The following is a 13,407-nucleotide window of genomic DNA, read 5'->3' on the forward strand; positions in this document are numbered from 1 at the left end:
ATTTTGCAAGGATGTTTCTCCATTTTTATTCTTTTTAAAAAAAGAAATGCATTTCCTTCTCTGTTTTTTGTATAATCTCTTTATTTTTCAATGCTGACTGCTTTAATGTCCATCTTGGTTTTCTTATTTGTCCTTTCCATTTAAATTTTATTGGATTATGGTCTGCCCAAATGCTTGACTCCACTTCTACTTCTTGTATATTCTCTTGCAATTCCAATGCCATCCATATCATATCAATTCTCGACCATGATTTACGCTTATTTGAATAGAAAGTATATTATTTTTTCTCTGGTTTTAATTCTCTCCAAGCATCTTTAATTCCTATTTTCTCTGTCATTTTAAAAAAGGTCTTTGGTAAGGTTCTCCTAGCTTTTTGATTTTTTTTACTACTTTTATAGTGTAAATTTACATCAACAATTGCATTAAAATCTCCCACAATACAAATGTTATCCTATTCCATTTCTATAATTTTATTATGCAGTTGTTCATAAAAAACTTCTTGCTTAGTATTTGGTACATATATTGCTGATAATAGTGTCCATTTATCATTACTTCTGCTGTCAAGATTCTATTCTCTTCATCTTTGTAAATTTGTTTTGATTCTATTGATTCTTTGATGAAGATGGCCACCCTCTTTTTTTTCTGCTGTACTAATGAGTACAGTTCTGCTGTACTAATCTAAATTCATTTTTTTTAATTTGTTGAAAAAGCTTTCCTTTTCACTGAAGAGTTCAATCCATTAACGTTAACTGACATTAAAGTAATTTCTTCTTCCATCTTTTTACTTGAAGATAGGTCTGGTTGTCCTAGTGGTTCTTATTTCTCTGTTCTCTTGCTCTAGCTCCTTCACGTTCTGCTCTTTCTTTTTGCTTCATTTCACTCTCTTTTACTGTTTCCACTCTGATAGATACTTCTTGTCTCTTCTTGTCTGCTTTCCCTCTTTTCTCCTCCTCTTCCTCCATGCTGAAATGTTCATAATCAAATTCAGTTGCCTTGTCTATTAAATCTAACTCTATCTTTTTTCATGCCAAGTCACTAATAGGCCTTCAGGTATCAACCATCTAAAGTATATGTTATATTTAATCAATTTTCTTGCCAAAAATAGGTATTCTCTTTTTTATCTCACACTCTTCTCAGTATTTGTTTTAGAATCATTATTTCTTTCTCTTTATACACCATTGGCATCCTTTAGCTTTTTGAAGTATTTCCATTCTAGTCGTTTTTCAGGAACCTAATATGTACTTCCCTGGGGAGTTTATTCCTCCTAGCACAGTGTGTGTGGACCCGAAAAATTTCATCCATCTCAGATAGTGCCTCCTGCTTGCTCACTACCAACACTTCAGCCAACAACTCTGCCATTTTATCAGGGAGGTCTTCCCCTTTCTCTTCTATATTTTGAAATCTTAGGAAGTATTCAGCCTTTTCCATCTCCAGGGATATTATCGAGGCCTCCAGGCTGTTGTCCACCTGAGTTAATCTCTGGTCCATTTCCACCAACTTTTTCCACCAACAATATAACCAGATCATCAGCAAATGCCCTCAATTTATAAACTTCTTTCTTAATGTTTATACCCCTTATTTTATCATCTTGTCTGATACTTCTATTCAGAACGTCCAATACCAAAATAAACAACAGAGGGGCATCCTTGTCTTGTACCCTGTTGAATTTCACATGAGTTACTTAGATCACCATTTATGATTATTTTTGCGTTTTGTGATATGTAGATTGCTTTAAGTCCATTTTGTCCAGCATCTTAAACATAAAAACCCGATTTAGGTTGTCAAAAGGCTTCTCTGTATGTAAAAATATTAAAGCAGCCTGTTTCTCATTATGATATAGTAAGTATTCAATAATAATTATGACAGTCCTCATATCATCTCTTAGCTGAATTTTCGGCAGAAAGCCTGCTTGGTCTTCAAGTATATATGCCTGTAAAATCTTCTTTAGTCTTTCTGCCAGAAAGGCAGTGAAAAGTTTGTAATCTTTGTTTTTATAGTGAAATTGGTCTGTAATTCTTTGTCTTTGTAACATCTTGACTCTTCTTTGGGAGAACACAATGTTTGCTTCTTTCCACTTCTGGAGTATATTTTCCCTCTGTAGTATATCATTCATTATATACTTTAGTGGTTGAAGGAGTTCTTCCTCGAAGCACTTATAGTATTGGCTTGTGAGACCATCTGGGCCTGGGGTTTTGCCTGGCCTCATTTTTTTAATGGCTTATGTTATCTCAAAGACAGTTATTGGGTCATTCATTAGTTGACTCTGGGTTTGTGATAGTTTAGGCCAGTGGTCACCAACCAGTGGGCCGCGAGAAAATTTTGGTGGTCCGCAGAGAAATGTCACCCCCAGAGCACCCTCCAAAGCAATTAATCCAGGCTGTGTGGGAACACAAGGCTGCACTGCCCACATGGCCCACAGGAACCCTCCCCGCCCACTCAATCCTTACCTGGCAAACTTGCCAGCTAAATTGCTATTTTTCCTTTTTTTTTTCCAACCATCAGCTGTTCTGCTGTGCCGGGAGATTTAGATTAGCTAGAAAGCAGGAAATAATTGGATTTCTTGCTTTCTAGCTAATCTTTAGATCTTCGGCTCTGCTTTTAAGCAGAGCCGAACCTTCCTTAGGACTGAAGCTTCTATTTGTCAGTGCAGACTCAGGTAGCTGATGTCAGAAAGATAGGTCTCTGAATGAATCTGTGATTCTATGAGCAATTCAACCTGCCTGCCTGCTTTGCCTGATTTTGGGTAAAAGTTGCTCTTTTTTTAATAAAAAAATCAGTATTTACATACATGGTTTATTGTGAGTTAATTTTGTGAGTTTGCTTACAATCAAATTTTATGTGACAGACTCAGGTAGCCGATTACAGAAAGATAGATCTCTGAGTGAATCTGTGATTTTGTGAGCAACTCAATCTGCCTGCCAGCTTTGCCTCATTTTGAATAAAAATTGCTTTTTTTATAAAAAATCAATATTTACATCAATATTTATAATATTTACATACAAGCTATGCCCAGCCAGTCACATGACCACCAAGCCACACCCACAAATTAGGCCATGCCCACAGAACTGGTTGTTAAGAAATTTGAATCCCACCCTTGCCTCTCTGTGCTTGTGTGTGTGTGTGTGTGTGTGTGAGGGAGAGAGAGGTTAGATCAGATCTCTCTCTCTCTCTCTCTCCTCTCTCTCTCTCTCTCTCTCTCTCTCTCCCATTAACGTCAGCAAGCCACCATCAGTCAAAATTCATATTAGTGGTCTCCAGGATTTAAAATTATGAGTTTGGTGGTCCCTGAGGTCCAAAAGTTTGGCGACCCCTGGTTTAGGCAACTGTGGTCTTAAAAATATTTGTCTATTTATGACATATCTATCTCCTGTCTTTTATACAAATTTGAATAGAAATTATGAAAGGACTTTTTAATAAGTTCACTATCTTAGGCAACATTTTTGCCTTCACAGATTTTTCCAATCATTGCCTTTCCCTTTCTTTTTTTAATTTATATGCCAACCATATACCTGGTTTGTTTGCAAACTCAAAATGTTTTGTGTAGGTCAATTTTGTTTCTATTTCCTGTACTGTTAACGTAGATAATTGTTGTAACAATTTGATATGGTATAAAATCAGGGTCTGGCCTTGTCATGACTATTAATGATTGCTGAGATCAAGAAGCATTTGCAAACTGAATATGTGCTTTCAGGAAAAAAAATCAGTCAACAAAAAGGTTGAATCTCAGTCTCTGATCCTTTTAGTCATCAGCATACTAATGTCATCCCAGATGACCTCTCCAAGGAGCTTCATGCAGATGTTGAGTAGAATAAAATAGGTGTCAACCTTGAAGCTAACCTGACCAAAACCATCTTGGAAATTTCAGTGTTGCCACAATGGAGCTGAGAGGGGGATTTGAGATAGCTGGGATTTTGTAGCCAAAACAAAATACTTTCTCTTGGGAACCAAGGTCATTCTCACACCTGGTCAGAGGAAGGAGAAGTGATGTCACCAGGCAAACAGACAGTGCTATGATTGGAGCATGGTGTCAAAGTCATATCGGGACTTTTTCTCCCTTCGGTAAACGGAGCGTGGGCATGACCAGCACGTGATGCATCCAGCCCATGGGCCAGGAGTTTGATAGCCCTGGCCTAGTAAAAGGTGCAGAACCACAATCAAGCAGTTCCCTTTTGGCTTAGGTCCTTCTGGCAGTTCAGAAGAGTACTATAATTGATAACACTTGAAAGCTGCTAAGAAGTCCAAAAGAATTAGCAGGGCTCTCCTCTCTACATTTAATTCATGGTGTAAACTTACAGACTAAGGCATCTGCAAGTATTTCAGTTCTATATCCTGGATGAAAGCCTGATTGAAATGGAAATCTGAGTCTGTGCTATAATTGGGAAGGTTTACTGAGTTGAGGCTGAGGTGCTTTTTTAAAATAAAGTCTTACTGCTTCATGGCTTGGAGGAACACATCTCTCTGCCAGTGGGCATTATACTGAGTCAGACCTTTTTATGCTACAACCCAGTAGTTTCCATTTTTGGAGATCAAAATGATATATTTGTTAATGGCTTTAGCCAATTTTGCTAATCTAACCCTCAGCTAACCCTTCAGGTAAGACTGTTTTCTCTTCCACGAACATTTCCACTATTAATCCATGCTCCCTTTTGGTTAAGCAACTGCATCCTTTGGTTTAAAAATTTAAAAAAAACCTTAAAATCTTGTGTAGTTTGTTCCACCTGCCATTTTGGTATTACTGATGCTACATGTTTGCTCTTTCCTGCCCACCTCTGTCAAGTCTATATGGATGGCATTTTTGTAAGAAGGGGCGTTAACTTTCTGTTCTCTGTAGCTTCCTGTTTCATTCCAGATACCCAACACTGCCTTGCTTTCTTTTTTGCAGGAGACAACCGTTTCCGGATGTTCTTTGATGTGGTGGTGATACTTATCTGTGTCCTATCTTTCATCTTGTGTTCCCGCTCAATTATCAAGGGGCTTCGACTGCAGCATGTGAGCATTACTAGAAAAGGGCATCCTTTTCCTTAGGGGATTCCTGTAAGCAGGATGGGAAAGGACCTTTTTGTGCTGAACAGCTGAAAAAATTCAAATTTTCCATGAAGATGGGAGGAGAAGCTGGCACATTTCTTAAAGTATATTGCTTGTATATTTAGAATTGTTTCCTATAAAAATTCAACATATAACTAGAGTCTAGTGCCCTGGTTCATTCTGATCTGGTTTGTCCCTGCTGTGCTTCTTCAAGAGGTGCAGCACTTTGGCATTTCTTCTCCTTCCTCTGCTCCTAACTTTAATTTTTGAAAAGCAGAAATAGAATTTGAGGCTTACATTAACATTTACAAAGCAACCAGATTTAGCCACAAATGAACATAGTTTATTTAGGACAGAGTAATTATTTGCAAAAGAGAAAAAAAATTAAAAGAGAAAAAAAAAGGTTTGCCTGTATTAGTCAATGATTTATGACTGGTCACTTGGTGACCATTTGAAGTTCTGCTGAGAGCTACTTATACCCTGGATTCAAAGTTCTGATGGCTATCCCCACAATGTCATGACTGCATGTCAGGTCCTCACAGCCAGTCCTCATTTATGGATGTATGCAGCATCCCATGGTTCCATGACTGCACTTTATGCTGGTTTTGGCAAAATACAGCATTTACTTCCAGTTTTCAACAAAACTGGCCCATAGAATACAATTGATTCACATAATGATCACTTAACAACTGTCAAAAAAAGATTGTAAAATTGAGTCAATCATATGGGTGACCAAATGAAGAACAGTCTCAACTTATAACTGTGATGGGCAGGCTCCATTATACTCATAAATTGAAAACTACCTATATAAAAAATGTTCTGGGGAACAGATGCAAAATTAATGCAGGTTTTCTTGCTATGGCAGTTGGCTTGTGTAATACCCAGAATTTGCAAATGTTGAAATAGAAGTAGGAGAACATAGTAGAAGAATTGTCAGCTGCTTTTATTCTGCAGTAGAAATGTGCAAAGTATTTTGAATTTGAACAATTACAGGCTCAGACATTTCTTGTAAGTCCAAATCCGTGCTGGAATACTTCCAGTGAAACTGAAACACTTTGTTTTGTACACTCCTTTCTTCAACATTGAGTTTTCACTATCATCTTTAACATTTTCCAGGATTATTTTTGGTTGACCAATTTTTGCTAGGTGTTACTGAGTGACTAGCATAAGAAATATGGTGACGTTTGAAAGGAAATTGTTCAAATGATGAAGCAGTCTCTCTCCTGGCCCTGGTTTAGGGGAGATGAATAATTTGGCAAGTCCCAAGTCTTTAAAACTAAGCTAATCTAAAGTTCATTGTATTCAGTGTGCCCTCTTGCCCTGATACAAGGGAAGGAGATAGAGCAGTGCAGTGAGGGCAGGGTCACAGGCTGGCAGATTTTGTATTTGATGATAGACAACTTGTTCATAATGGTTCTTTTTTTTATAAAGGAGTTCAGCCGGTTCTTTCAGCAACGCTACAGCCAAAATATCTGTCTCTCTGATCGCATGGAATTTCTTAATGGCTGGTACATTTTGCTAGTGGTGAGCGACATCCTTACGGTGTCTGGCACAATAATGAAAATTGGGATAGAGTCCAAGGTAAGCAGGTTATGACCTTCAGTGCTTGGAATATCTCAGATTTGGAACCCAGAGCTATGAACAGCCTGTTCCAATCCCTCCTCATGGAGTATCTCTGCATAAGGTGTTCTTTACTTGCAGAACTTTGCTGACTATGATATCTGTGGCATCCTTCTGGGTACCTCCACACTCTTGGTCTGGGTTGGGGTCATGCGCTACCTGAGTTTCTTTCAAAAATACAATGTAAGTGGAACACATTTTTTTCTTTCTTCCCAGTGCCAGCCCCAGGTTAGTAGTGGCAAAAGAAAGAGCCAGTAAAAAAATATAAGAAGCAAATCTGGAGTTCCTATCTTAAAAAATTGATGTTGGACTACTCAAAGTATGAAATCTGCTCCTGGGATCAAATCCTGCCTCAGCCATGTTTCCAGGGCTGTTACAGCCTCAGTTTGGATCACATCTGCCTTGATTAAAGGTTCCAGAGCCTAATCTCAGACTGCCTTTTCTTCATGTCTTCTAGATTCTCATTGTTACCATGAGGGTTGCCTTTCCCAATGTCATTCGCTTCTGCTGCTGTGTGGCAGTGATCTACCTGGGCTACTGCTTCTGTGGATGGATAGTCCTGGGTCCCTATCATGTCAAGGTATGAGAAAATGCCAAGCATGAACAAAAGATGCAGAAGTGAACCATTGATTAAAGAAAGTGCTGTTGTAATGCAAATTGAACAATGACATGCATCTTCTTTAGAAGAGGATGCAATTGCTTTTATTTTGAAGACAGAAGCTACAAAGGGGTCAAAGTTTCTGAAGCCTTTGAGCTATGGATGGGTTTCTAATGTGTTCGTCTCCCTTCCATACCAATACATTTCCCTGAGCAGTTGTGGGAGCTTCACAGAAATAGAGAGAGGAGGAAGTTTTTGCTGCCTGTGACATGTCACAATTGCAGGAACCCCTTCTATGTGCTTGTTTTGCTTTTGCTGGATTGTGGTGTCCAGATTTTGGGTGTCTTTTATAGATCTTTATCTATTCTTTTGGTTTCAGTTCCGCTCTCTCTCAATGGTGTCTGAATGTCTATTCTCCCTCATCAATGGGGATGATATGTTTGTGACATTTGCCAGCATGCAGCAGAGCAGCTACCTGGTGTGGCTTTTCAGTCAACTATACCTGTATACCTTCATCAGCCTTTTCATCTATATGGTGCTCAGCCTCTTCATTGCTCTTATCACTGGGTCTTATGAGACCATCAAGGTTAGTCTTGCTAGAAGTTGCCAGTCCTATATAAAGGAAAAGGTAAAGGTTTTCCCTCTCCAGTCATGTCTGACTCTAAGAGGGCAGTGCTCATCTCCATTTCCTAACCAAGGGAGCCAGTGTTCTCATTTCCATGGTCACATGGCTAGCATGACTATACACCAGGGTGCACAGAATTCCTTCCTACCGAAGTGGTACCTATTTATCTATGCCTATTTGCATACTTTTAAATTGCTAAGTGGGCAGGAACTGTGGCAAGTAATGGGAGCTCAGTCCATGTGTGACGCTTGGGTCTCAAACCTTGGTTTTAACTACTGTGCCATTGCACACCTTGCTAGTCCTATATACAAGATAGAATTAAGCAGCTTTGCTCTGAATTCTACAATGGCATCTTGTACACTTCTTTATCAGATACATTTTATTCCTTTTCTAACTTTACTACCTTAAGAAGAGAGATGGTATGAATACCTGGCAGAATAAATGAGGGCATTGCAAATATCTCAGAAGGGATCTCCCCATGTTTCTTGAACAGTAAAAGTGAGGGGAAGATGATAACTTTCAGATCTTACAATAAATATAGAGCTGGTATCCATTGTTTTGTTTCTTATCTGCACTAACTCGCAAGGCAACCCCAGTAACAATAACATGTTTCTCTTTTCAGCATCAGTGTGAGGGGGAAGCATCTGTTACTCAGCTCCATGCCTACATAGCTGAATGCAAAGACAGCCCCGAATCTGGCATGTTCCGCAAGGAAAACAGCTCGTCATGTTCTATTTTCTGCTGCTGTGAAGGGTAGGGTCTATAAGATAGGTATATGTCTGCCTTTGTTCCTATCAATTTAGGACTGGGTAATTTGGATTACAAAGCACTGTGCTTATTCCAACAAAATCCAGCATTTATTCCAGCTATGCCTTAGAATCCTGAAGTGCAAACAGTGCTAGGGAGCTGGATGCATGTTGTGTTCTTCACTGGGAGGGGAGTTTAATAGCTGTCTTGTTTCACTCACAGAAGCCCGATGCAGGAGAATGTGTTGGTGGTGAACTGAGAGCCTCATGGGAACAAAGAGGACTGTTTTGCTGCTTCCCGATGGACTGTCTGGGAGACAAAGTGCCTGGAAGTGGACTACAAATAAGCGAAGAGTGGTCTTTAATGACAGGGTTTGGGATATGAGAGATAGCAGCTTGCAGTGTGAACCCTATGTCTGTTCCCTACACAGCTGTTGCAATAGTCCTCTGACTAACAAGATTGCTGGGGGAAAAGGAGGAAAAATAGCTTTTTAAATAACCTTAGTAGGGCGCCATTAGACTTTATTGAAATCACTACAGTAGATCCCATCTTTTTCAAGTTGGGTGAAACTAGGTTTGCAAAGCATTATCACAAGAAACGCACAACTTTTTTTAAAAAAACTTTGTTTTAGAAGAAGAAAAAGGAATAGTAAATAGGACACGGCAGGAATAATCAAGGCAAAACCCTTGTGTTAGCTCTGAGATCCTTAAGTCACCCATGCTTCCACTGGTTATTTCAGTGAATCCATTTTCCTGAGAAAGGACTGACCCAGTGGCATTATTCTTCAAGCAACATACAAAGGAGTAAACTTCTCTTGAAAATAAAATATTCTCTTCTGATTGTTACCTGGAAGGTTCAGAATGCTATAGAATGAACTGAAATTAATGAGTGGGGTTCGAAGGGGCAAAAGCAGCTACTTCAAAATACGGAGCAAGACTTCTCCCATCTTTTCCTGTTCAAGAGTGATACACGTATTTCCATCTTAGCAGTATTCTATTGGTCTATGTAGTATTTCTAGGTGTGTCATCCGTAGTGAATATTGCTTGTTTACTGTGACATTCTAGTCAAATCATTTTTTCTGGGTTGCAATTTCTGTGTATGAAGAATAGATCATGCTCATTTATCAAGCAGAGAGTATTGTACTTGAACAGGAATATAAGTAGATAAAAACATTTAGCCAGAATTGAAACACTCTTGGCTTGTAGTAGCAGAACATCTTGTTTTATTCAGAAGAGGATGATGGTAGCTCAGGATTGGCAGCCTGGCTTGGAAAAATTCTGTCAACCATTTGGTCATTTTTGTACAAAATGCCAGAATGGAGATATTTTGCAATTTGGTAATGAAGAGACAATATCCATGTCACTATTTGAATGAGAGACTGACCCTGCTCTTTATGGGTATCAGAATTTGAGCTGAAAACTCTCCTCACTGTAATGCTGAAGTGCCCATCATCCCCTGGAATTCTCTCTGGTCTAGTTCTGATCTCTCCTTCAGTGACTCAAGGCTTGTCTCACCTGATAAAGTTGCTTTGAGCAGATAATCTTACAGATGTATCATTTCATCTTCAACTTTACAAAATAGCTCATGACCCAAAAGATGAAAAGCACCAGGTATTTTTTTTACTTCAGAAGCAGAAATTTAGGAATTGCCCTTTTGGACTTTTATTACAGGGTAGGATTAATTATATCCTCCCACCACTGTATGTTCCTGTCTATTAAATAACAAGTTAGTTTTAAAAAATCAAGTGACCCAAATAATGTTAAATAAGGACCAGTTGTTTTAAAGCAGTAATTTAATACAACTGTAACAAAGAATACAATATTAATTTGAATTTTTCCTGTTATAATTTATGAAGTACAGTTTTGGGCTACAAAAATCAATTATTTATAGCTAACAGTATTATTCTAATAAATAATTATGAGAAAAACATTATTTTGGTTTTTCATAATGAATACTATGGGTATTGTCAATACTGCAGCACTGTAATCTGTATATTTAATATCAAAAACCTAGCAACTGCAAAAGACCAGTTGGTTTTACAATGCCTATCCTGAAGCCTATTCTCTATCCTATCCTGAACTCTATCCTGAGTCTATCTTGAAAATGGTGAATGAATGTATTTATGCAGGGCTTCTGTAGAAAAGAGTCCTTACTCTTGGCTTTTTTTAATCTGATAAGTCCATTCTTTGTGGTTGAAAGAACAAGCAATTAAAGATGCCTACAGCTTCTGTTCTGGACGTAGTGTCAGATTTTATTTTCCTGGGCTCCAAGATCACTGAGAATGGGGACTACAGCCAAGAAATTACAAGACACTTGCTCCTGGGGAGTAAAGCTATGGCAAATATAGACAGCATCTTAAAAAACAGAGACATCACCCTGCCAACAAAAGCATGTGTAGTCAAGGCTATGGTTTTTCCAGTTGCAATGTATGGCTGTGAAAGTTGGACCATAAGGAAGTCTGAGCGTCAAAGAATTGAGGCCTTTGAACTATGGTGCTGGAGAAGACTCCTGGGAGTCCCTTGGACTGCAAGACGATCAAACTGGTCAGTCCTAGAGGAGATCAACCCTGACTGCTCTTTAGAAGGCCAGATCCTCAAGATGAAACTCAAATACCTTGGCCACCTAATGAGGACTCACTGGAGAAGAGCCTAATGCTGGGAACAATTAAGGACAAAAGAAGAAGGGGACGGCAGAGAATGAGGTGGCTGGATGGAGTCACTGAAGCAGTTGGTGTGAGCTTAAATGGACTTGGGGATGGTTAGAGGACAGGAAGGCCTGGAAGAAAGTTGTCCACGGGGTCGTGATGGGTCAGACACAAATAACAACAACAGCTTCTGTTATTTGATTCTCAACAAGGAGTATGTATCACACATTTGCACAATGTATTGTATGTGGGAAGTGACTTGTTTTTACCTGGAATTTTGCATAGGTTTTGTTTGTATGTACAATATACTTTCACCAGGATGCATTGAGGGAGGTTTATGGTATATATATTTGCATATAACATTAGATACAGTCGAGTTTGCTTGTCCACACAGATTCTTTGCTCATCATCCATGTGCCTTTTAGTAGGTACTCTAGTGTTTGAAGGGTGCAAACACATGAAGGGACATTTGAGATTCTGAGAGGTTCTTGGTGCTCTCTGAGCTTGGTTGTTTTCTTGCAGACATTTCATTACCCAAGCTAGGTAACATCAGTGCTAGTCTAGCACTGACTACCACTGATTAAATTACCTAGTTTGAATAATGAGACATCTGCAAGAAAACAACCAAGCTCAGAGAGCACCAAGCAACCCTCATTTCAACCTTGAATTACAAATATTCTCCTGTATTGATTTGAGATTCTGGCATTCCATCTTTCTTTTGCTGAAGTTGTTAGATAATCTCTTTGTTACTCTAACCAGAGTCAGTTTGGTGTAGTAGTTAAGACCTCAGGCTAGAAACCGAGATGTTAGCCCTACCTTAGGTGAAAGCCAGCTGGGTGACCTTGGACAGATCACACTTTCTCAACCCTAGGTAACAGGCAGTGACAATTTCCGAAAAGCCTTTTCCAAGAATACTGCATTCAAATAATTTAACAACCGGTTCTCTGGCCTAATGATTTGCTGGCTGGCTGGGTATGGCCAGTGGGTATGACAGCACTCAGCCTCCTGCAGTACTCTGCCAGCCAAAACAGGACACGGGGGTTAATTACAAAATGTGGGCTTTGCTTTGTGACATCCAGATCCAGCAAGCAAGGGGTGTGAACTGCACAGAAAATACACTTTGGTTTGGTTATGAAAAAATATTCCCAAAGTCAGATGTACACTAAATGTAGACTGACTTTTAGCTACACATCTTCCCAGCAAACAACAAAATTTGAAGCTCCAAGTAAAGAGGATTCATCTTAGGATGAGTAACCAGTCTGCATGTTGGAGGTTCCTAAAGGAATACTGGGAAATTGTATTTTAAAGAACATTTGAGGGAGGGGTGCAGAATAGCCCTTCTCTGCCTGAGGCTGTAGAGATCTGGCACCCATCAAAACACTGTTTGTGGAGCAACTGATCAATACTGACAGGGTAAGCCACTAAGTATATGAAAATAAGAGCAAACTCCACTCCCTTCTAGTTACTGACGATATTACCTAGTTTGGTAATGAAACATCTGCAAGAAAACCATCAAGCTCAGACAGCACCAAGGACCCCACAGTTCAATCCTGAACTACAGATATTCTTTTCTATTGATAAACACTTTTTGGTTAGAGCAGGGGTCTGCAACCTTAAACACTCAGAGCCATTTGGATCCATTTCCCATAGGAAAGAAAACACGGAGCCACAAAACCTGGGTGGGAGTGGCCAATTCAATATCACTCCCACCCAGTCACATGAACACCCCAGCCATGCCTATCCAGGTTTCGTGGCTCCTGGTGTTTTCTGTGGGAAATGAGTCTCCCTCCCTCCCTCTCATTTCTGTTTTTCTCTCTCCTCTCTCTCTCTTCTTTCTTTCTTACCTTTCCTTCCTTCCCTTTCCCTCTTTCTTTATTTCTCATTGAATACAATAGCAAATCCAAAATAAAGTGAAATTATCTTCTCCATAATCTTTTCATAGTGAACTCTAAGCTGGCAAGATAGCACTAACATCAATAGCATGTATGTATGTATGTATGTATGTATATAAATAATCTTATTTTCAGATGCATTTTTTGCCATTTCTGTTATTTCCTTTTTTTAAAAAAAAAACTAGACTTGCTTCCAATTTGTGCCTTCTGGCAAACTTCAGTTTTCTTGACAAGAGATCTAGCTTGCCATTGCTTT

General features: G+C 39.1%; 1 protein-coding gene across 7 annotated transcripts in view; it reads left to right on the top strand.

Moving 5' to 3' along the window:
* MCOLN1 (mucolipin TRP cation channel 1) overlaps window positions 1-10,542 on the top strand; it is a 141,489-nt gene extending 130,947 nt beyond the window's left edge. For all 7 annotated transcript variants that reach the window (XM_087926003.1, XM_087926004.1, XM_026716727.2 and 4 more), the window contains 7 exons: window positions 4,883-4,989; window positions 6,457-6,606; window positions 6,727-6,828; window positions 7,103-7,225; window positions 7,623-7,829; window positions 8,491-8,621; window positions 8,838-10,542. In XM_087926003.1, the coding sequence (XP_087782129.1) occupies window positions 4,883-4,989; window positions 6,457-6,606; window positions 6,727-6,828; window positions 7,103-7,225; window positions 7,623-7,829; window positions 8,491-8,621; window positions 8,838-8,874 (857 nt within the window). In that variant the 3' untranslated portion in view covers window positions 8,875-10,542. The remainder of the gene's footprint in view (window positions 1-4,882; window positions 4,990-6,456; window positions 6,607-6,726; window positions 6,829-7,102; window positions 7,226-7,622; window positions 7,830-8,490; window positions 8,622-8,837) is intronic.
* The last annotated feature ends 2,865 nt before the right edge of the window (window positions 10,543-13,407 follow it).

Source organism: Pseudonaja textilis, chromosome 2, assembly GCF_049901715.1.
Source record: "Pseudonaja textilis isolate UNSWEBS1 chromosome 2, rPseTex1.2, whole genome shotgun sequence".
Classification (NCBI taxonomy): domain Eukaryota; kingdom Metazoa; phylum Chordata; class Lepidosauria; order Squamata; family Elapidae; genus Pseudonaja; species Pseudonaja textilis.